The sequence below is a fragment of the Amia ocellicauda genome, chromosome 12 (genome assembly GCF_036373705.1).
Source record: "Amia ocellicauda isolate fAmiCal2 chromosome 12, fAmiCal2.hap1, whole genome shotgun sequence".
Lineage (NCBI taxonomy): Eukaryota > Metazoa > Chordata > Actinopteri > Amiiformes > Amiidae > Amia > Amia ocellicauda.
Window position 1 is genome coordinate 23,642,222 of NC_089861.1, and position 24,943 is coordinate 23,667,164.

Below are 24,943 nucleotides of genomic sequence, written 5' to 3' on the forward strand. Positions count from 1 at the left end.
GCAGACAACACAACAGTTTGTCAATATAAGGGGTTGCATTTTGTGGAACAAAATGATTCCGTTATTTCTTTTTGCATCTCCAATTGTTTATTTGTTGTATGCTTTAATTTCAGAGTACATTGAGAGTAAATTTCAATATAAAATTGTAAAAATGTAGGTGTTCTAAAACTTTTGACTAGTAGTGTATAATTAACTTCAGAGCTGATTAACACTTTTTAACAGTCAGATCAGGCAAATTATGAGCTCAATTGAGAGCACGGTTGGAAGGAAGAAAAAATAAAACGGAATTGGGACATTCAGAATAAAATTTATGCACCAATATAAAATTTTGTAGGTTTGTAGCTGGGAAAAGAACACCTCACACCCAGAGAATCTTCACTTCAAATAATATATATTTCAGAATACCTTCATTACAGACCAGCAATCCTAAGGCAAAAACATTTATTTCCAGTAGAAAACCATAAGAGAAGAACATTTTTGGTTAAGGATCCCCCAAACTTTTTTAACTTCAATCTATTTTGAGCAAAACAACTCCGATGCCCGCTGACAGTCCTTAAATAAAACAAATCTAATGATGCATGGAGCGTATAGAATTAAAATTAACTAATTTTTTCACAGTTTTAGGTGACTCTAGGCCTTCAGACAAATGACGTGCAGATGGGTTTGAAGTCTGACTTTTAATAATTTGCTTTTTCGTGTCCCAGGCTCAGTTCCTGTAGGTGTGCCATTTGTGTCCCCCCCCCCCCCCCCAATGATGTTACAGTAAGTGGCACCTTGAATCAAAACAAAAAATTTGTACCTGTATAGATGTCTAACTGATCACACAACTAAATTGATCCAAGTAACTGAAGGTTTGGATCTGGTTTTTAAATGAGGGGTAGAACCTAAATGAGGTGGGTGTCCCAGGATTCAATAACTCCCCTTAGAGTCGCTGAGTCGCTGGGCCCACTTGCTGCTGGGGCACTTCCAATTCAGGGGATGGTCCTTTGCAGTAGCTGGGGGGCTGTAAAAGGCGGTCCCTGACAGGGTGTTGGAAGGTGCGCTGCCCAGGCGAGGAAGTGTGAATCTTTTGAAATGCTCAAAGGTGCTTCCGCTGACACTGTTTGAACAGGAGCATGCTACCCGGGGAAACTGCAGCGGGGGAGCTGGAAGCTGTTGGCAGAAATAACAAAACAAAACCCAAAGCCCAAACAGGGGAACCCTCCAGACACAACACAAGTGTCCTCTCCTCACCCTCTCTCCCATATCACTCCCCACCACAAGCCTCCACCCCCCAGCTTATGTGACCTCGGCACCGGTGACTTTGTTGGTGATGTGGGAGCGCCGGGGCACGCTCTCCAGGTCGAACTTGCTCTCATAGATGGTGGGGCAGAGCTTCCAGCGGTTGTTGCGGTAGATGCCCAGGTAGGTGTAGACGTCGGGCTTGAAGGACAGCGGGCACTTGACGCCGGTGGCTCGGATGGCCGCTTCCAGCCGCACAACCTCATCCTGATCAGTGAAGGCATGGGTGTAGACGCAGATGACGTGCTTGTCCTCGGGGGCGGGGCAGCGGGGGCTCACCTTGGCGACCGGGATGCTGCCCTCCACCACGGTGCGTGCGATGCCCTCCCAGGCATGGTCCACCTTGAAGCCCGAGTCCAGGTGTATCAGCCACTTGCCAGAGAGAACGCCGTGGTTCAGTGCCAGCTCCCGCACTGTCGCGAAGGACACTGGCCGGCCGCTGGCCAGCAGGCGCTCCCAGTCCTCCTGCAGCCCGTCCACGTCGCCTGTGTTGGAGCAGTAGCTCGGGCCGTACACGGCGATCCAGCCCACATTGGAGCCACCCGAGGCACCATAGCGGTTCACCTGCGAGGGCCGGTTGTTCTCCAGCCAGGCCTCGAATTCAGCGTGCGGGGTATTGCGTGTGTTAAATTTGATCCAGGGGTCCATATCGGCTGCCATGGCCTCCGCCGCGTAGCTCTCTGCCGGCACCAGCGCTGGCCCTGGCCTTGGCCCATCCCTTTCCATCTGGGCTCTGGGCCCAACCCTTTCCGCCTGCGCTCTGGGACCACCCCTTTCCGCCTGCGCTCTGGGCCATTCCCCTTCCGTCTGCCCTCTGGGCCATTCCCCTTCCGTCTGCGCTCTGGGCCATTCCCCTTCCGTCTGCGCTCTGGGCCATTCCCCTTCCGTCTGCGCTCTGGGCCATTCCCCTTCCGTCTGCGCTCTGGGCCCCTCTTCCTCCATCTTCTTTCTCCTCCACTCGCTCCCTTGTGGCCTCAACCACCAGCCCAGCCTCACTTCCCCGTCGGCAGCCTGTCAACAAGAATAAAACATTAGTGGATTTTGTGAGATACACTTATGGGTCACTTCCTGTACACTCCACCCGAACTTCAGACTCTCTAATGAAGAACAGAAATAGCTTTTTTCCCTTCCTCCGTCGTGACCCAACCTGCCCCCAATGCCTGCAGAGCCACAATCCTTTACTGCAGTGGTACCCAACCCTGGTCCTGGAGGACCCCCTACCCTGCTGGTTTTTGTTCCAACTGAGCTCTCAAATTAGTTAATTGAACCCTTAAATTAACTAATTCCTTAATTCAGAGCATTCTAATTATTTTAAACAGTATGGATTTTAAGTTAAGTATAGAATTGTATAAAGAACTTAAAGAATCAACTCTTACAATTTAAAATCTAAGCAGATTAAAATTGTGTAAGGAATCTTATAAGGAACCTACTTTTTATCACAATTTAACAAGTCAAATGTAAGCAAATTAGTACTTCAATTAGGGGTTCTGTTGGAACCACTGTTTTACTGGACTGCCTATATCATCAATCAGGAAACACACAGAAGAGGAGACAATTAAGTGTGACACATTAAGCCTCTAATGGAATCAGTCAAGTACTGCTCTGCTTCTGGCTGGACAGCATTGGCCCTAGTGTCTTATCTGCAACTATCTGCGTTCTTGTTTCTTGCCAACCCGTTCCTCAATTGTCTAAACTGTTTGGCACTTTAGAAAACTAGTCAGTGTATTTGGCAGTGACGGCACTGCTCCCAAGTAATTGAGCAGTGCTCACGTTATTTTATGAATATTCATATTTTAGGTTGGATTCCTGTGCGCAGATTTTCGCAGTTATGCACAGAACAGCAGAATTCTCTGCTCCCATTGGTGGAGATGCGCAGATCCGTGCAGAACTGCGAAAATCTGCACTTCACGGTCGAGATGTTAGTGTTATGATGAGTGTTGATGCTGCGGTGCGGCTCTGTGGGAGCAGGAGGAAGAGGACAAATCTGTCCTGTTGTGATTAATTGTGTCAGCAATGGACATGTCTATTGAACACGGGGGGGGGGGGGGGGGGAAGCATTTTGTTTACCGGTATCTCCTGTATCAAATGGAAATGGCCACAATTCATATTGAACACTCAATTGAACGACAATTTAAAAACTTCACAAAGTTGGCAAAAGAAAGCTGTAAATTCTCAAAAATCAGTAAATTATGCCTTTGATGTGTAGAGTACATTTGTGCACACTCATACTCACGGTAGATTGATACCACTGCATTATTTTTGTCTTAAAACAAAAGTGCCACACAATGTATATTAATCTACCAGTTTGAGATATTTTACAAAATAGATATTAAGTAAATATATGTTGAAAAAAACGAAGGTGCACTGGTAATGATTGAGTACAAGTTCAAACAACACAAAACAATATGGAAGGGTTACTAATGCAGCCAAATGAACAAACTTATACTTGTATGCAACAGCAGGGCAATGGGAGAACCTGTGAGACTTTATTTTGGGGGTAGATTGTGATTTGAATGGGGGTTTTAAATGTACTTTTGCATTATAATCCTGAAACTTAATGCGTGATGAAATGTGATTCATGCATTTTACTGCAACATTTATATGATGTATTCATTGTATGATGCACTTATTCTTTATTCTTCAATGTTGTGACATGATTTGGCATGGTGTTCCACTATATACAGTTAAGATTGATTGATTTAATTTGAATGAAGATTAAAGATTCTTATTGTCCTAAATAAAAAGGGACATATTCCAAAAATGATCAAGCTAGTGAAGTGATATTACTATTGCTTTGTACAGTGGGGGAATAAAGTATTTGATCCCCTGCTGATTTTGTACGTTTGCCCACTGACAAAGAAATGATCAGTCTATAATTTTAATGGTAGGTGTATTTTAACAGTGAGAGACAGAATAACAACAAAAAATTCCAGAAAAATGCATTTCAAAAAAGTTATACATTGATTTGCATGTTAATGAGGGAAATAAGTATTTGACCCCTTCGACTTAGTACTTGGTGGCAAAACCCTTGTTGGCAATCACAGAGGTCGGACGTTTCTTGTAGTTGGCCACCAGGTTTGCACACATCTCAGGAGGGATTTTGTCCCTCCTCTTTGCAGATCCTCTCCAAGTCATTAAGGTTTCGAGGCTGACGTTTGACAACTCGAACCGTCAGCTCCCTCCACAGATTTTCTATGGGATTAAGGTCTGGAGACTGGCTAGGCCACTCCAGGACCTTAATGTGCTTCTTTTTGAGCCACTCCTTTGTTGCCTTGGCTGTGTGTTTTGGGTCATTGTCATCCTGGAATACCCATCCACGACCCATTTTCAATGCCCTGGCTGAGGGAAGGAGGTTCTCACCCAAGATTTGACGGTACATGGCCCCGTCCATCGTCCCTTTGATGCGGTGCAGTTGTCCTGTCCCCTTAACAGAAAAACACCCCCAAAGCATAATGTTTCCACCTCCATGTTTGACGGTGGTGATGGTGTTCTTGGGGTCATTCCTCCTCCTCCAAACACGGCGAGTTGAGTTGATGCCAAAGAGCTCGATTTTGGTCTCATCTGACCACAACACTTTCACCCAGTTCTCCTCTGAATCATTCAGATGTTCATTGGCAAACTTCAGACGGGCCTGTACATGTGCTTTCTTGAGCAGGGGGACCTTGCGGGCGCTGCAGGATTTCAGTCCTTCACGGCGTAGTGTGTTACCAATTGTTTTCTTGGTGACTATGGTCCCAGCTGCCTTGAGATCATTAACAAAATCCTCCCATGTAGTTCTAGGCTGATTCCTCACCGTTCTCATGATCATTGAAACTCCACGAGTTGAGATCTTGCATGGAGCCCCAGACCGAGGGAGACTGACAGTTATTTTGTGTTTCTTGCATTTGCGAATAATCGCACCAACTGTTGTCACCTTCTCGCCAAGCTGCTTGGCGATGGTCTTGTAGCCCATTCCAGCCTTGTGTAGGTCTACAATCTTGTCCCTGACATCCTTGGACAGCTCTTTGGTCTTGGCCATGGTGGAGAGTTTGGAATCTGATTGATTGATTGCTTCTGTGGACAGGTGTCTTTTATACAGGTAACGAGCTGAGATTAGGAGCGCTCCCTTTAAGAGAGTGCTCCTAATCTCAGCTCGTTACCTGTATAAAAGACACCTGGGAGCCAGAAATCTTGCTGATTGATAGGGGATCAAATACTTATTTCCCTCATTAACATGCAAATCAATTTATAACTTTTTTGAAAAGCGTTTTTCTGGATTGTTTTGCTGTTATTCTGTCTCTCACTGTTAAAATACACCTACCATTAAAATTATAGACTGATCATTTCTTTGTCAGTGGGCAAACTTTCCCCCCACTGTATATATGTAAATTGACTGATCTGTGAGCAAAAATGGAACCTGCATATTTATAATCTTTGTTGGGAAGAATATGTGCCTCGCTTCATTCAGCTTCATACTCTGCAGCAGACTTGCACTTGCTCTCCAAGGTCGGGGGAGGTGGGTGGGATCTATCTGTCCATAGCTTTTGGATTTTACTGTTTACAGTTTGTTTTGGTGGCAAGAATGTAATATAAAAGCTTAGACAGGGGCTAAATGGCAATTTGTTTAACCAATATTATATATAAATAATATAATATTGGTTAAACAAATTGCAGTTTAGCCCCTGTCTAAACTTTTATATTCCTAATTTATCATTGGCACCCTTTGGCACTTAGCAAAGTATACAAAACAGACTTTGGGCATTCAAAAAAGGTTTGCCATCCCTGCCCTATACTATACATCCACTGCGGGGGCTCCCTGGCCCCGAATGGGTCGCAGCCCTGCAGGGTTCCGGGATGAAGGCTATTCATTTCACAGACTCCCTCACAGCGACGACACTGCTTCTACACGGCTTTCTTAATCATTACACTACATTTCACATTCATAGTTTATTATTACTACTACTTGATTTCTTAACAGACACCCTTATCCAATGTGACAATTGTTACAATATCACATTATTTTTACATTTTACCCATTTATACAGCTGGGTATTTCCTTGAGCAATCTAGGTTAAGTACCTTGCCCAAGGGTACAACAGCAGTGCCCACACCTGGACTCTGACTCCAGAGTCCAGAGCTCTTCTTCTACTACTACTACTACTGCCACTGCCACTGCCACTAATTGTCCTGTCTGGGCAGTCATACGGCCCCCTTCACTCACTAACATGCTTTACATGTCTCATGCTGACACACTACACACTAACTTTCAGACAATTATAATGCTGGAAGCGAGCTGCATGCCTCGGCACCAGCCCGGCGCACAATGCGGCCGAAATGCTGGGTCACGCAGCGCGGACTGAACGAGCACTAGCGCACTCATCCGGATGCATTCCTGCACAATGAAAGGGTACTTACAGTGTTGCATACGACAATTTCCTATATAAACTCGGGTTGATTCGCTCGTATTGAGCCTGGAGTCTCCATGTCTACTTCTTGGGAAAATTAAACTTTAAAAAACTTTAATTAAACCAGGTACCGCGAACACGAACAACCCCCGTCTTTACCGTACCTATGAGAATACAAGCGCACTTCAAATGTAAGCGCACATCGTTATATGTGTATGTTAAAGCGAGATTGCATTCAGGTACCTGAACATAATCAGATTGTTTTTAATGTATAGCAGACGGACATACACCAGAGCTATTCCCGTCACACGGCACGATTAATATTGAAAGAGTCAGGAAATATTTTAGATTCATTTTTATTGTTTCATGGTATAGGACTTGCAATGGGTTTCCAGTGTATAGTTGCTTTATATATTTTAAAATGTATTTCCATCAGAGCGCAATCAAAAATAATCGCATTCTTATATGGAATAAAGGCAGTGTTTTGTAGATATTTTGTCCGGATGGGCAACGCACAGAGCAAACGGGTCGTCTTAATTAGATAATTGCTCTGTTTCAAAACGAGGCGAGTTGCCTAATTAGGTTTTTACCAACTGTACCAACTCGTTTACACTTGAACCGCCAACCCCTTGTTTCTCACGTTTGATCAAACATGCGTTCAACCAGGAATTAAAAGACAGTTTAAGATACTTTAAAAACTCATTTGGCTAAGATTATGTGACAGTAAAAAGCAGACGGCTTAGACACGGAATCGGAGGCAGCTAACCTGGAAACCAATACAATCAGAAGACATATGATGGATAGAATGTCCCCTATAATAATAATAATAATAATAATAATAATAATAATAATAATACGTCAAATACATATAATATCAAATATATACTAATAAAAATAGTAGTGGACACGTGAAGTTAAACGTGGCAAGGGTTTGCTCTCTTATCCTACAGCAATACAATAAATGTAATAGCTACCTGTCTACTCGGCTCTAAGTGTAGAAACGTCTCTTGTAACGTAGCCGCAGAGAGACGCCATTGCAGTCCGGACAAGTTCACTTTTCCTCCCCTGTTGTTCTGGGTCGCCCGGCTACAGCAGGCAGCCGTTGAAACGGGTGGGCACTGAGACCCTGCGGAATCACCCACTACTCCCCTGGAGGAGGCGCTGCTGCCCGGCACCGTCTCAGAAGGGAAGGGAAAAAATAAATAAAAAACCAAGATTGTTTGGAAATATATATTTGTATAGAAATATATAAAAGATGCCCAGTAAAAAGAAGAAATACAACGCCAGGTTCCCCCCGGTGAGTGAGTCCGAATGGAGAAGCCGGGCTGTGTTTGTTTTTTGTCATGTATTCCACTTGAATGGGGCTGCTCGGGCCTAGTTGACTGTGACGAAGCCGCGGACTTTCCTGATCCAAGTCCCCCGCGGGCCTGCCGCTTTCGTCTGCATGGGGGTGGGAGGGCGAGCGCTCGTTCCAAAGCCCACTGGTTTCCGTCGCACGGCTCTGCAGTAGGGTTTGAATAGACGGAGAGTGTTTGCATTTACAATAACGAATCACGTTTTTATTTATTTTAAAACAATTAATTAGAGCAGGGCATTATTCGCATGTAGGGATCTTTACATAAGCAGCGTGCGGTATTTCAGGCGAGACCGTTTGTAAAGTGATGAACGTTTCTCTGCCGGGAAGCGCTCTAGCTTCGTGTTAGATCGGATACATAATAAACATGTTAAATCATGGGTTACATGTTGTTTTTACAGGAGTTACTGTGCGAAATGAACATGCCGATTAATTGGGGTTCAAAATCCGCCGTGGCAGTACGCTGGGGGTCCCCCTCCCCCCACGAAAAAAAGGGAATTAATAGTTGAGGAAAGAAAATTAAATAAATAATATTGACATAATGTCACTCAGAGGGACAGTGTCTCTGTCCGCAGCGCTCAGCCATCTGTCTCCCCCAGTGAGTCCGCTGTGTGTGTGTAAATGTCATTTAATGGTTGCTGATTGAATAAGCCGGGTGAGGATGCCTCTCCGTGCGGGTGTGGAGTGTTTTCCACTGGGGGGCTGTGTTTAGGGTCGGCACACCGAGAGAGAAAGCTTGTTTGCCGGCTGCTGAGTTGGATGCACTCGCTTCCTAGTCGTGTCAAGTTCCCTTCGCTTGATGGTCGTGTTGGGGGCAGGAGAGGGGATGGAGGGAGAGCTGGCACACTGTGATGAAGCCCAGGCTGCTGTGTGGTTGGTCTCCTGGGCGGCCTCTGAGCTAATCGCATCTAGGAGCCACTACCTTGGGCAGCCTGGAAGGAAGGCGATCGGAATCGGGCATTTATCTGATCGTGGGCACTGTTGTATTTCTCGTCCGATCAAGATCCCCCCCCATGTGTACTCGACTTTATAATGCAGGCGTGTTTCTCTTGCTTCTAACATATTGGAGACAGGACTCGGAACAGCCACGTTAGCGTGAAGAAATGTATGTCATGTGATGCCAACTGAGGTGTGGGGTTGACACAGGTTGCACGTCAGATGTCTTTTAAGTGTGTGTTGTGTTTTGTTTAGTAAGCGTGCACGACGTCCTTCACAGCCCTGTTGTGTCTCTCCCCCCACAGGCGAGAATAAAGAAGATTATGCAGACAGACGAGGAGATTGGCAAAGTAGCGGCGGCGGTCCCTGTCATTATCTGTATCCTTTCGGCCCCCGTGGGGGAAGGGGGGTACTATTTTTCTCTTGGTCTAAATACATCCAAACACCCAACTCCCTAGAAGATGCAAGTCATATAACTAATTGTAAATAAAATGCGCTTCGTACTTCCTGCTGATTTGTTGCCAAGGATACAATACAGCCATGTTGATTGTGAGGCTTTGAAGAACCCCATGCAGTCTCCTCTGATGGAGGGTCAACCAGCTATCTTATACATGGTGGGGCGCTAACCACAAAAACAACAAGGAAATGAATTGCTTGTCCACTTGTTGTCTTCTGTCCTCCTTGACGTGGTCCCCAGCTCGGGCTCTCGAACTCTTCTTGGAATCCCTTCTGACGAAAGCCTGCCAGGTCACGCAGTCACGGAACGCCAAGACCATGACCACGTCACACCTGTAAGAGCTCCCTGTGTCTTCTTTTCCTTGGGGGGCTATTGTAGGGACTATAGTATAGTATAGGGGCTAGACTGGAGCCAGCGCTGTGGGGACTATAGTATAGTATAGTATAGTGCTGTGGGGACTATAGTATAGTATAGGGGCCAGACTGGAGCCAGCGCTGTGGGGACTATAGTATAGTATAGGGGCCCAGACTGGAGCCAGCGCTGTGGGGACTATAGTATAGTATAGGGGCCCAGACTGGAGCCAGCGCTGTGGGGACTATAGTATAGTATAGGGGCCCAGACTGGAGCCAGCGCTGTGGGGACTATAGTATAGTATAGGGGCCCAGACTGGAGCCAGCGCTGTGGGGACTATAGTATAGTATAGGGGCCCAGACTGGAGCCAGCGCTGTGGGGACTATAGTATAGTATAGGGGCCCAGACTGGAGCCAGCGCTGTGGGGACTATAGTATAGTGTTTCACTTTGTAGCTCTAGTTACCTCTCCATGTGGTAACACCCCCGTTTGTGTGTGTGTGTGTGTGTGTTTCAGGAAGCAGTGTATCGAGCTGGAACAACAGTTTGACTTCCTGAAGGACCTGGTGGCGGCAGTGCCGGACATGCAGGGGGACAGCGAGGACAACCACGCCGAGGGGGGGGAGAAGGTTCCACGCAGGTAAGAGGGGGCAGGGGGTTTGGCAGGGCTTTGTCTTGGATGTCTGCGTAACAGTAATATTATTAACAATGTCAATGTGGCTCGTTTTTACAGTGCATGAAAACGTATTAATCGCTGCTTTTAGGCCCTGTGTTCTAACCAGTGAAATAAAACGAGGGCCAGGAACAAACAAAACTGGTCACGCTATACTATGCTATACTGTACTATAACAGGAATAGTTTGTTCAGTTCAATGGTGTATTGTAGTATCTATGATTCGTAGGTGGTTTATATTATTATTATTATTATTATATAATATACATAAAGCATTACAAGATGCAGTAAATACAATCAGTACCTATACAATAAGCATACATCCCAGTACAAGTGAGCTATCAAGTGCAGACACAATACAGTTAAGTACTACAGGGTGGAGATGACAGGGACAGTATTATATATCTGCTGGAGGCCCAGGAGAAAGGGTAAATTGGGAAAAAGTGTCAGGGTCTCGGCTGTTTTTTCTGTCAATTAGAGGCCGAAAGCCAGGCTCGGGGAGGAAGAACGGGGGTGCTGGCACCAAGGGCAAAGACAAGAAACAGTCGGGCACAGAGTCTGAACCGGAGGTGAGTATTCTCCCTGACCCCCACTTCTATTGTGTGTTTTTTGGTGTGTGCGTGTGACATTGTATTAAAATTGACTGTGCAGAGGTTCACGGCCCTCTAATGCCAAGCAGCAGGAAAACTACGAATGGTAACATGGCTCAGGGAAATCAGGGCTTGGGATAGGATCAATCGCATCACATGACTGCATGTGCGTGTAGCGTATACCATGACTGTATCGCACTCCCTCGCTCCCCTACTCACTCTAGATAGCATTCCTTTCGTGTGACTGGACGCATGGCGAAGCGTGTGCTTCAGTGAGGCGGGTGGGTAGGGTGTAGAGCGGGTGAGAGTGTTCAATGGGATGCCCTTTGACGCCTTTGCTTTCCCTGAGAAGGGGCGTTGTTTGCGTCATGCAGCAGGAGGAGCTTTCGAGTTCCTTCTGCCATCCCTGTTAGTTTGAAAACATAAATACATTTCAATTCTATTTTTTCACTTCTCATCTCTCATTAATTGATAATAATTGACAGCTCGGTACTAAAACTTGAAATCCTGACCGTAGCTTAAAAGAGACTAATTTTATGAGCTGCGTATAATCCATACATACATACTCGCAATGTACCCGGTGTCTCGCTCACGCTTAGTACCATCTCCCTCGTTGCAGGATGACTCTGAAGACACTGAGACGGACGGGGAGGAGGACGTGTCCCAGCCAAGCACAAACCAGCAACCCGCTGCCAGAATCCAGAGGTAAGCCTTTTTACTGAACCCCACCCGGCAGCAGGGTGGATCAACAGCAACACGCTGGACAGGAGGGATGGGGTAGGACAGGGAAGGTTAATCAGTATTACCTGTTTTTGTGAGAGTGTGTGGGGACCAGAATCTCAGAGCAAAACTGGGCCACCTTTGTGGAATGCTTTATTGCCTCATTTCCACTGCCATACGTTCCTGAGCTTTTTGCAAAACCTGGCCATTGTCAGAAATTCATCACCTGTTGTGGGAGGAGCCAGAGCGATTGTGGGATAGTGTATTTGTGTTTAATTTTAGAAACAGACAGAAAAAAACACTCCGAGTGAAAGAGCCTGGCGTGGAAAGGACTTTTATGGCTATTTCATTCTTTCTGCTTTACACGATTGGAGACAGTGTAATACATACCCAGGTTCCTGTTAAATCATATTAGGAAGAGCTAAACGTGTACAGACATTTTATTCAGACAAGCACTGCATTACTGTAAGAACTCCTCCATTTGCAACAATAAAGTAGCACTATTTATTATTTAAGTATTATTATTGTAACCATCAATATATGTGCTAGTAGATATGCCTTTTAAATGGCACAACTTGATTCCATTAACTTGTTACTCTTGCTACAGATTTGTAACTGCAAACAACACTTTTTGCCATATTATTTTTAATTTACTTAGCAGACACCATTAACCAGGGCAAGTTACAGTTGAAACAAAATACACAGGTTTCAAGAATAATCATACAATAGCAGCTATAGTATAGCAGGTTATAATTTAAGTGAATTACGTTTCAGCATGGCGTTTATAAATGGAAAAACTTAAGCGGAATTTTGACTAAAATATACACATTTCAGTCCCATTACAGTAAACGCAGGTACTTTATACAGTATCTTGAATCTTAGTAATAACATATTTATGGTATTTAATTTTCAACCTGGATTGGGGAGGGTGGGGGGGTTCCTCTACTGCAGTCCTCTACTGGTCCTGGAGTGCCCCCCTACCCTGATGAAACCTTAATTGAACTAACAATTCAATGTAAAGTTCAATTAAGTAATTAAGTTGTAACAAATACCAGCAGGGTAGGGGGGGATTAAAGGATTCTAAAGGACTTAAAACTTACTGGTGTGTCTAGCAATGTTGCGTTATCGTTGTTCCCCGCCTCTGTCTGTTTCAGCCCGAGTTTGCCCCCCCCTTATCTGCACATGGGGGCGCCGCAGGGAAGCCTGGTCATGCCCCTGGGCAACTTGATGCCCCCCTCCTCGTTGCTGGGCTCTGCCCCACCTGCCCCCCCACCCCACGAGGATGACGATGACGACGAAGACTACGACTCCTAGCTGCCCCCTCCTCCCTCCCCCGCCCCCCCCACCCCCTCCTCTTTTTACTTTTTACTTGGGTTGTTTTAATTTTCCTGCATCGGAGTGGGGAGGACACAAAATGCAGATCTTAAAAAGGATGAATGAACTACAACAACGCAGATGACAAGGAGATGAAGACAACAAAGAATAGGTTGTATGTTATGTGTTTTACCATATTCGTTTGTTTTGTTTTGTTTTTTTATTTTATTGTGGAGGAAGAAAGAAAACGCAACCAACTGAGTTATTAAAAAAAAGGTCTCTCCCCTTTCCTGCCAGGTGTGGAAAGAGCAGGCCACGTACACTCAGTACAGCTCCCAGCTGATCTGGGTGGGGGTGGGGGGGTGCAGTCCGGTCTGCTTTAATCTGCGAGACGCGACCGCACAAGACAGACGGGGCCCCCACACAGAAAACCGAGAGGGCGATAGTTGAAATCCTCACGATCCTGTTGGCGTGCTTAGCAGTCTGACCCGGAATGACCCTCCCAATCGATGCGGTCTCTGTTTATGGGGGAAGGAGAGCGATGTTAGTTTCTACTTCGAAACAGAAACGGAAACCAAACCGAACCGTTCATATATACACAAATATTGTGTGTGTTTGTTTTTGGACAGTATCTGTACCACCTTTTGGAACGTACCTATTTACCTTAAAAAAAAAAAAAAGACCAAAACAAACACGTTCAGTTAGGAGTGAGATCAGGGAAGGAGGGAATAGTTTTGTGGGAGAAACACCAGCCAGGGCAGATGTAGGGGACGGAACAGGGTGGGGGGAGAAAAGCTGACTAGCTATGCCCCCCCACCTCCCCAAAGGCTGATTCTGAAATGTGCCTTTATGAAGGCGATGTATTTCAGCTGAGCCCGTGTCCCCATGGAAGAGTTTCGACTGTTCCCCCTAAAGACTGTTTTACCATTCATTTATACATCCTAGAAGGTTACTTTGGAGTTAATAGTGTCAGATATACCCCCTTCACTTCATGTTTCACAGTTAGTGTGTCTAGTTAAGTATTTAGTTTAGTATTTTTTTTGTTAATTTTTTTGTTTGTTAATTTAATCTTTTCCCTCCCCTGAAGGCAATCAAATCTATAACTGGCTACAGACATAGGAAATGATACTGTCTGTTATGTAGGCAGCGTTTTGTAATATTCATATTCTTTTCTCTTCCCACCGCACGCATTTGAACACCATAATCCTGTCCCCATCATTGTTCTGTTGATTTTGAAATACATATCGATTAACCCCCTGCACACAAAATATTGCTAGCGAGAGAGAGAGAAAAAAAATAACAGCCAAACTGGTACTTCCTTTAATGTCCATTGGGTGTTTTTTGGACCTCCAATATGAAATCAGGCATTTAACTGTAATCTGCATTCAGATGACCATATTCAAGCTGCAGGCCAGTCTGGAATAACTTGGGTGTGGATGTCTTTTCATGCACCCCCCCCCTCAAGTTTGGTCAAAGACAGCCTCCCTATTCATTAACTTATTACTCTTGTACATATATCTGTTTTAAATTGGCTGGCCCTGTTTTAATTCGCAGTCATGCCTGTGGTTGACAAACACGCAAACATATTGCTGCCAGGGAGTCATTTCTCCGCAAGATCGCAATTAACATGGTGTTCATTTTTTTTTTTTTTTCTCTCCTCCTCTCTGACCTCGGTGTCTGTTTTAGCTTGTCCCCGGAGAGCTCGGGTGGTTATTCTATTTTTATTTTTATTTTTTTGTGGGGGGGCGGCGAGCAGAGGGGTATGTATGATGATGTGAGGAGGATGTGGGATTTCTGGCGGGGTGTGTGGCTTTCTTGCAACTTGTTTTTATTGACGGTGTACAACTCTTTATCAGCGGGTATAGGGCCAAACCAAGCTGCACAGCGGACCGTAGGGTCTGAATTGAATGGGTTTGCGGCTCTATAATGTGTGGAGACCCCGGGTGTTTGTGTACCTACCAATATGTGCTGTAGGCACTGTAAACATGAGCTGAAGCTGAAAACTGAAACAAACTACATCACGTAATTCCAAATATACTCTCTTACCATAAGTACTGGGACAAACTTGCTCGCCAATGGATGCCGCAGTATGTAGGCCTATGTTTGTTCCAAATGGCTGACACAATGCTTCTAAACAGTTTGGTGCAATTTTATGGTATACCATCTCTGTCTTGATTCGCTGGTCCAGTTGATCCCAGAAGTGCTCTAGAGGTGCTCTAGTTCTCGTTGACCCCACTGTGTTTTTTTCTTTACGTGCTGGTTGATCAGTCATAGTAGTAGAGGTTGTCAGTCATGATTTATTGAAAGAGCCTCTGGCTAGTTGCAGTTGTACATTGTTTTGGTGCGTGTCATGACAACAACCTTCCAGTCCAAAACAGGAACTGGTAAAGGAATACGGCGTTAACTAAAACACCCCATAATTTATCATCCAGCTGTACAACCTTAAGAATAATCATTTTAAAAAGTAAGAAGACTACTGGCATGACTTTTGTTGTTTACCAGGATGTAAATACAGTCTGTGTCACAGGCTCCCAGCTCTGTGCCCAATGACTCAAACCTGTTGGTCAGCCTGCTGGCTCACATGCCAAATTGCCCCCAGGCAGATGGTATGCAGGGCACCTCTGGGACTAACACCCATGGCTTCCATTGACCAAGCCAGTCCTGTCCCGGTACTTCTGCTAACATGATGTCAGTTGTTCTGTAACTAAGAAAGCTAAGGCTGTGATGTCTGAATAGTGTGCACGACCCGCTGTGCACAACTACGCTGCTGTCATCTCCCCCAGTTAAATCGAGAAGTTCCATTTGTTTTATTTTATTTTTTAAGCACACACCTTAAAAAGGGAGAACAAATTGGCGGGGGGGGGGGGGATATGGACTTTTTTTGTTTTCATTTCCGTTAAAACTGTCCCAGTTTGTGATGCTGAAAAGGGGTCTGAGATCTTAAACTCTTCTTGATAGACTGACTCCTCAAAGCATTTTTTTTCTCCCCCACCCGCACCGCGCGCGATTCCTTTTAATTTCTTTCCTTTCTATAAATATTTATTTTTGTTTTTCTTTTTAAATGTTTTAATGTATACAGTGACAACATGTTGATCCGAGTGGCGTGAAGCCCGTTTTTTGTGTCCACTCTCTCGAGTCAGGGAGCGGGCGAATTATAATTGCTGTACGTAAACTTTTAACAGTTTTGATTTTTATTTTGTATGAGTGAAATAAAGTTCAGATTTCAATATAAAAACTGTCACTGTAATTATTTGTATCCTTCTAAAATGAACGGAGTGACATTCATACACAAGATGAGAGGCATAGACCGGTTGGAAATGCTGCTCTGTGAGGCAGATATTCTCTCTTCTAAATTTCCCTTTTTATATTTGGCCACTTCTCAATATTGCCCTATGAGGGAGACCCAAGCAAGTGTATCACACTTAGTCTGGTTATTATTAGTAGTTTAATTCAACACTTATCTCTTCCTTTCCCTCATTCTTCTGACAGGCCATTCTGAGCACAAGAAAAAAACCTAACAACAACTAAAATCTCAATGTGTGTCATGGATCAAAAGAACAGTTTACAATCCATTACTTGAACAACTACAGACAGTGACTAGCCAATCATATTATTTGCACTGTCTCACTTTGGCGGATGGATGTTTTTACCAGTTTTCCCCTCAATCTGCACTGTCCTTGTCCCTACTATTGAGACCTACGATTATTTTACTATAGTTACTACAGACTATTTTTAATTAAATCCAGCTTGTAGGAATTTTGGATTTCTGTCCGGACCGGGTATTTTCAACATACTGGTTTAGTGATATTGTGGGGGATTGCAGCTCAAATCCTGCATAGAAATACTTTATAGCAACATAATATTGCAACCTATATTCCTGTATTATTTTGGGTTACATTTTGAAATGTGAGCATAGATATGTAATTCAATACTTCCCTTAAAAGTTTGATAACATTAAATCCCATTATAGAGCTGTTTCTGATACATGCACAGAACTCTACTCTCCCAAAACTCAAGAAGGTGGTGGTATAATCCATAGTCAGATGTCAGCATAGGGAAATGACTATCTGAAAATGAGAGAAACTCTATTATGGATAAAGAGATCTCAAGATAACAAATACTAGTAAAAAACATTCTTCCAAATGGTAACAGAGTCGGCTGTTCAAGTATAAACTGATTCCTTCACTATAAAAGAAACACTTTGCAGCTGCCTCACAATAGAGTTAATTATACCATCCATGTCTGAAAATCTAAGTACAGACGGGTGACAAATTATAGGAAAAACCAACATAAAGTGTCTCAGTAAGGTGTTGGGCACCACGAGCTGCCAGAACAGCTTCAATGCTCTTGGCACAGATTCTACGAGTCTCTGGACTCTACTGGAGGGATGAACACTATTCTTCCAAAAGATATTCCCTTATTTGGGGTTTTGATGATGGAGGTGGAGAGCGCTGTCTAACACGTCGGTCCAAAATCTATAGGTGTTTAGTTGGGTTGAGATCTGGTGACTGCAAAGGCCATAGCATATGATTCACATCATTTTCATACTCATCACACCATTCAGTGACCCCTCGTGCCCTGTGGCTCATCTAAACCCATGTTGACTATCATACAAATGTTTATTATCTATTGATATTAGTCTTCATAAACTGGAGAATAGATTACATTTATGCTTCTTCAGTGGTGGGGATTGTTATATTTGGTGCAGTATGGAGTTGGTTGTGCAGTAAACATTTTTTTATAATATTTGTAATCCTCATTGTATATTCTCACATATATGTACAATCTACTTACCACAGCCACAGCTATGGTAGAGATGTATATTTTTCAGTGCATTTCTAAGAGAAAGAGTCTCAAACCATTATTGGAGAAGACTCAGAGGTGGGGTGATACTGTAAGAAAGAGCTGTCATGTATGCTTTAATATACGACACTAATCGGGAAGGTGGGTTTTGCTTGTGATAATCATAGGCTTAATAATAATAGCAGAGGCATTTCATATAGTCCCTGCTGCAAGGATGAGGGCACCTGTAAAAAAGTACACCTGGGCAAATAGGTTTGTGCACAGTACCAAATTAACTTTTTTATTAATAATGTCACCATTTTTGTGAATAGGGAATATTATAAACGTATCGAATATAACTGGTTAAGTTATAAAGTGAGTATCCACGGGTTAAGTAGCTGCATATAAATATGAAAAAAAAAAAAACTAACTAAAACTTTTTAGCGCTATAAAAATGTGCACAAGTTCTACATGTATTCACCATGGCAAGACCAAAGAAAAACTCTGAGATTACTTTTGTTGCAACTGACATGTTACAGAAACTACACGCACACACAAATACAAATTGCATCCTGTATGTGCTGATCTCTATCGTCTTGCTATAGTTAACACTAGATCATACATACACACATCTCTGCATATGTGCATTTCTCCTCCATATCCGTTCTTATGTTACTACATATTTGAACTAAAGACATACATGGCGTTTCTGCTGTTAAACTCCTCAAAATGAATGAGCTATAAATCCGTTCTTCATGTTCCACCAACCGCCAGACCCGCAGTTCATTTGATAGGCTATACTGAATAATATAATACATATAGCCTAAAATATGGACTTTGTAATCAAATTAGTCATTGTGAAAGATTTATAATCATGTTGATTGGTGAACACGCTATTTTCTACACATATATTCATGATTATCATTATTTATTGTATTAGATTTGCACCTGATATAGCGCTCGTCTGATCGGCTCAGCAAGTTTCTAACTTTCCATTGTAATTAAATCTTGATCACATTGCAAACCCGGGTCTCTGGATCAATGCCTTGATCAGTCACCTGTTTGATCATGATACTAATTGTTCATTCCGTCCAGGGAAAGCAATTTTACCTTTCGTCCAAAATTGCCAAGTACGAAATATGTTGGCATTTCGTGGGATACAATGTGAATTATGTTCACGAAATGTGCAGTTCCAGGGACAGAATGCTAATTATATGGACAAATGCGTTTCGTGGATGAGGAGATGAAATTGAAATACTTTGGTATGTCACCAATTCGTTTCTCTGCCCTGCTGCAGGCCTACATACACACATCGCACACCGGTCCCCAGCACGGCGGGTGGCGCTTACCCACAAACCCCTGCTCTGCGTACCAACGCAGAAGTATAAATCGGCCTTAAAGTCTCTTTTGCCTTTAGTGTAAATAATGATAACCTTTACCTGCGCAACAGAGAGAGAGAGAGAGAGAGAGAGAGAGAGAGAGAGAGAGAGAGAGAGAGAGAGAGAGAGAGCGCACATCTACCGCAACATAGTGTCAATATTCGAGAATGTCCCAGAGGTTCGTATTCTTTGAAGACGTTTGTATAACAGGGCGGTGTTGCCATCAATCAAAATGCACTAGCCCAAAATCAATCTAATTCCACCTCAAAAATATTTTGTTTTTATGAACGTTTACACACAAGTAATTCAACATATGTGCCCAGCAGGCAAAATACATTAGAAACAATGTTGTTTCAACGTCATGTTTAAATGTTGAATATACATTGAAAATTGATTGGATTTGCAAATGGAATCAACGTTGAATTGTCAACGGTGAATCAACGTTGAAAATTCAATGTCGATTCCATTTGCAAATCCAATCAATTTTCAATGTACAGTGGGGGAAAAAAGTATTTGATCCCCTGCTGATTTTGTACGTTTGCCCACTGACAAAGAAATGATCAGTCTATAATTTTAATGGTAGGTGTATTTTAACAGTGAGAGACAGAATAACAGCAAAAAAATCAAGAAAAACGCATTTCAAAAAAGTTATACATTGATTTGCATGTTAATGAGGGAAATAAGTATTTGATCCCCTATCAATCAGCAAGATTTCTGGCTCCCAGGTGTCTTTTATACAAGAAAAAGGGGGTGCTCCTAATCTCAGCTCGTTACCTGTATAAAAGACACCTGTCCACAGAAGCAATTAATCAATCAGATTCCAAACTCTACACCATGGCCAAGACCAAAGAGCTGTCCAAGGATGTCAGGGACAAGATTGTAGACCTACACAAGGCTGGAATGGGCTACAAGACCATCGCCAAGCAGCTTGGTGAGAAGGTGACAACAGTTGGTGCGATTATTCGCAAATGGAAGAAACACAAAATAACTGTCAGTCTCCCTCGGTCTGGGGCTCCATGCAAGATCTCACCTCGTGGAGTTTCAATGATCATGAGAACGGTGAGGAATCAGCCCAGAACTACACGGGAGGATCTTGTTAATGATCTCATGGCAGCTGGGACCATAGTCACCAAGAAAACAATTGGTAACACACTATGCCGTGAAGGACTGAAATCCTGCAGCGCCCGCAAGGTCCCCCTGCTCAAGAAAGCACATGTACAGGCCCGTCTGAAGTTTGCCAATGAACATCTGAATGATTCAGAGGAGAACTGGGTGAAAGTGTTGTGGTCAGATGAGACCAAAATCGAGCTCTTTGGCATCAACTCAACTCGCCGTGTTTGGAGGAGGAGGAATGACCCCAAGAACACCATCCCCACCGTCAAACATGGAGGGGGAAACATTATGCTTTGGGGGTGTTTTTCTGTTAAGGGGACAGGACAAATGCACCGCATCAAAGGGACGATGGACGGGGCCATGTACTGTCAAATCTTGGGTGAGAACCTCCTTCCCTCAGCCAGGGCATTGAAAATGGGTCGTGGATGGGTATTCCAGGATGACAATGACCCAAAACACACAGCCAAGGCAACAAAGGAGTGGCTCAAAAAGAAGCACATTAAGGTCCTGGAGTGGCCTAGCCAGTCTCCAGACCTTAATCCCATAGAAAATCTGTGGAGGGAGCTGAAGGTTCGAGTTGCCAAACGTCAGCCTCGAAACCTTAATGACTTGGAGAGGATCTGCAAAGAGGAGTGGGACAAAATCCCTCCTGAGATGTGTGCAAACCTGGTGGCCAACTACAAGAAACGTCTGACCTCTGTGATTGCCAACAAGGGTTTTGCCACCAAGTACTAAGTCGAAGGGGTCAAATACTTATTTCCCTCATTAACATGCAAATCAATGTATAACTTTTTTGAAATGCATTTTTCTGGATTTTTTTGTTGTTATTCTGTCTCTCACTGTTAAAATACACCTACCATTAAAATTATAGACTGATCATTTCTTTGTCAGTGGGCAAACATACAAAATCAGCAGGGGATCAAATACTTTTTCCCCCACTGTATATTCAATGTTGAAATATAATGTTTACCTTGTTTCAACATTGTTTCTAATGTAATCTAATGTATACAAAATTAAAATTTAGTTGCAAATTGGTTGGATTTGCGCAAATGGAATCAATGTCAATTGTCAACATTCCTTCAACATCAATTTAATCTGCAAATGCAAACAACCACAGAAAGAGAGAGAGTGATGACAGATAACATGAGTTAATCTGGGGTGAGAAGAAAAGAAAACAACTAAAATACACTTTCTTTGTGTTAATTATACAAAAACAGTAGAGGAAAAAACACAGGATGAACCTAGAATGAAAACTCCAAACATAGTTTTTTTGGCTGAAATTACTTTATTTTCATGTGCAGAAAATAACACAAAATGTGTCATAGGACTATTAAAACATTTTTTGTGTAGAATTTCTACACATTACTTCTAAGAGTGTATATTAAACTGCCTGAAAAACAGATTTTAAAAATGCTATCAATCTTTTTAAAACTAGTTCCATGCAAGTTACGGTTAGAAAGCACTTTTATACACACCCACAGTTTTTCCAATATGTTTTATACAGGTCTCCAGCTGAATTAAAGTTGAAGTTAAAAAAACAAACACAAAAAAAAAAAATGATGCACGCTGACCTTTTTCAAATTTCAACAAATCATCAACAGTCACTGATAAAATATTTTAATTGTAGTTACTATTTTGATAATACATTTGATTAATGCACGCACAATATAACACAACATTTTCACCTGGACTGACAAGAGCGCTTTATCACCGGTTGGAAACGGGAAGGTAACCATTTTAGAGTGATTTAATTTACATATTTTCATCGTTTTCGTCAACTTCCCGAAATCTATTCTGCAACCGGAATGTTATTATTATTATTATTATTATTATTATTATTATTATTATTATTATTATTATTATTATTACATCATCATCATCACCGTGTTGTTGTTTAATTACTCACGGCAGAGTGTGCTACAATGCGGCGAAACACGAACAATCGTGTAATTGAACTTGCTGGGAGTTAATTTACGATTTTGAGGAGTCGATTATGTCCAGGGAGGGGGTCACGGCCGAGGCCAGCGCCATAACCGACCAGCACTCATATCCAATATAAAATGAGCTTTTTGTCATATGAATACATATGTAAAGCAACATAATTAATTAAGGTACGGGTGAAATGACCAACCTCGCCGGGGAAATCCGCCCCCCGGCGCCACAGCTCCGCGGCGGCATGAAATGCAGGGTCACATTTTGCACTTGTGAAGACAGAGATGAAGGGCTGCAGAAAGTGAAGAAGAAAAAGCGAAATCTGCTCTCTGGAAATAAGTTTCATGTGAGGGTAAGGAAGGAAAAGCAGTGACATGCCAAATGTGCAATAAGATTCTCAGCTTACAGCATTGGGCAGGATCCGCAGGTATGTTTATTTTTGTTTGCATTTAAACATGTAACACTACCCCCCCATCACTGCTACTAAGTAGTATGAATTGTGATCACCTTTGAGGATAATGTAGTTTATAATGTATATAAACTGTATTTAGATCTTGTATTCACACATTTTTTTTTTTTTTATTAGACTGTAGAATGGTATGGTGATTATAATAATAATAATAATTATTAATAATATTAATAAAAATAATCATAATAATCATAATATGTATTTCTTAGCAGACGCTCTTATCCAGGGTGACTTTAAAACATAAACACCTACGTTGTTCAATGTGCTAATTCTTTTTTGCTGTGTGACCTACTTTTTGGATATGAAATGTGTTCCTTTAAATCTCAATCGATTACACTCAAGAGTATCTTTCTGCATTTATTACACTATGATTAAATTTACGATCAGAAATCTACACATTTGATGCGCCTATACAGAAATCTGAAATGGCCTCGATGAAACACCCATGATTTTCATCACGTGTCATACATGGCTAGAGGTTCATTCATCTTTGTTTGAGAAAGTGGCATCAGAAGAGTGACTGGGTAAAACCCGGAACGCCGGAACAGTGGAATGATGTACAAAGACGTCCAATTCAGACAAATACTTATTCTGGGCTTTCAGAAACTTGTGTTTTAATTGAAAATAGTGTATTACATATTGTAAATAATATAAATTTTAAACTTGAATACTAATAACAACAATAATAGTAATGATTTATACACATTTCTACAATTTGTTAAACGTAACAGAATTTGTAAAAGTAATAGTGGCATTAAGGTACAATAGTGCTACAATAGTTTCACGCTGGGGAACTATTTGTGTAACTGGGATTTCACACCCAAATTGTTGTCCCGTATGCCACAATGTAGTGTCTTATATTGCAATGTGAGCGTTCCAAGGGTTGTTTTCGGATATTTAAAAGAAAGTCCCCAAACCATTCCTACTCCCATTGATATTAGAAAGGGTCCCCTTCTAAAGTACAGTAGTTTTATGTTGGGGAGCAATTTGTGAAACTGGGAATAGACACCCAAACAGGTGTCCCTCATGCCTCAATGTAGTGTCTTACATTGGAATATGAGTGTTGCGAGGGTGGCTTTTTATTAATTAAAAGAAAGTCCCCAGAACCATTTTAAGTCCTATTGATAGTAGAAAGGGTTAGGGGTCCCTTAGGGGTCCTCTGCCTTTACCTCTACACGGCTGTTTCAAGTAACATACCCCTGAAAGTATGCAGAGGACCCCCCTGGCCACAAAGTAGATGAGGAGAAGGTTATCGTGAAGCTGAGAAGACTGTGTAGAGCTGCATTGAACTGAAATGTAGGCAAGACCCAAGATATCACAGTGTGAATTTTACAGACAAATTGTGAAGAATCTGAACATGTTGCGCTTTGAGGAAGAAAAAGCATCACACAGAGTTAACTATGAGAATAAATGTCTATTGGGTGTACTGTTCATTTGGATGAAATTATACTTGAAAATAGAATCTAATAGATTCAATCTAATTTGCAGGCCATCCCCTGTGCATCACTGACTTCTGACACATGCATCTCCGATCTTGCTGTGACATGTCACTATATCAGTGAAAACGTCAGGACTGTTGGCACATTGCATTTCATACTTCATACTTCACTCTATTTCATATGTGTTTAGTTCCAGTTTCAGGGTTATTTATTTCTGATATATAATTTGCTGTTGCACTTTGCTTTACCATTAATGGCAAGATTGGTGCATAGTATGTATGTAAGAAGTACCTATGCTCTCCTGCAACCTCTGTTACAATCATTATAATAGGTCCAAAACGTGCTGGAAGAGGCAGAATCGAAAATAAAGTGAAAAACCACCCATCAGGAGTCAGGTAAGTTTATGATTATTACTTGTATTGTGATTTTATCAAACCAATTTTCTGATTAACAGCACATTTACAGTACCTTGCAAAATTATTCAGACCCCAGACCAATTCTACCATATTACTGCATTATAAATGGTACATTGACATTTCATTCCGTTTGATATTTTATTTTAAACCAGTAAAACTGAAAATCAATTATTGTCAATCGCGGTTAATTACGGCAGAGGTTCTGAAACGGCGGTCCTTTGAGTGATTAGACGCATTATCAAGTAGCTTGCAAATCTTAGCAAGAAATCTTCAACAATGGACAGATTTCTGAAGTGAAAGAATGACAATGACATCAGTCCCAGCCGTTCCACCACAACAGCAAGGGAAACTATAGT

The 24,943-nt window shown here is 42.5% G+C and overlaps 2 protein-coding genes across 3 annotated transcripts; one reads left to right on the forward strand and one right to left on the reverse strand.

Annotated features, from left to right (window-relative positions):
• Positions 1-374: 374 nt before the first annotated feature.
• Positions 375-7,805, reverse strand: c12h11orf68 (chromosome 12 C11orf68 homolog). Of its 2 annotated transcripts, none has more exons than XM_066718811.1 (2): positions 7,640-7,805; positions 375-2,292 (listed from the first exon to the last, which is right to left on the reverse strand). In XM_066718811.1, exon 2 carries the CDS (start codon positions 2,221-2,223, stop codon positions 1,279-1,281), a length of 945 nt encoding a protein of 314 aa, XP_066574908.1. In that variant the 5' UTR covers positions 2,224-2,292; positions 7,640-7,805; the 3' UTR covers positions 375-1,278. The 2 variants fall into 2 exon arrangements, with proteins under 2 accessions (XP_066574908.1, XP_066574907.1); XM_066718810.1 differs by lacking the exon at positions 7,640-7,805 and adding an exon at positions 6,676-6,796.
• A 5-nt stretch (positions 7,806-7,810) lies between these two features.
• drap1 (DR1-associated protein 1 (negative cofactor 2 alpha)) lies at positions 7,811-16,292 on the forward strand. Its single transcript, XM_066718812.1, has 7 exons — positions 7,811-7,962; positions 9,261-9,333; positions 9,653-9,746; positions 10,279-10,401; positions 10,912-11,002; positions 11,643-11,728; positions 12,898-16,292. Exons 1-7 carry the CDS (start codon positions 7,921-7,923, stop codon positions 13,055-13,057), a joined length of 669 nt encoding a protein of 222 aa, XP_066574909.1. The 5' UTR covers positions 7,811-7,920; the 3' UTR covers positions 13,058-16,292.
• The last annotated feature ends 8,651 nt before the right edge of the window (positions 16,293-24,943 follow it).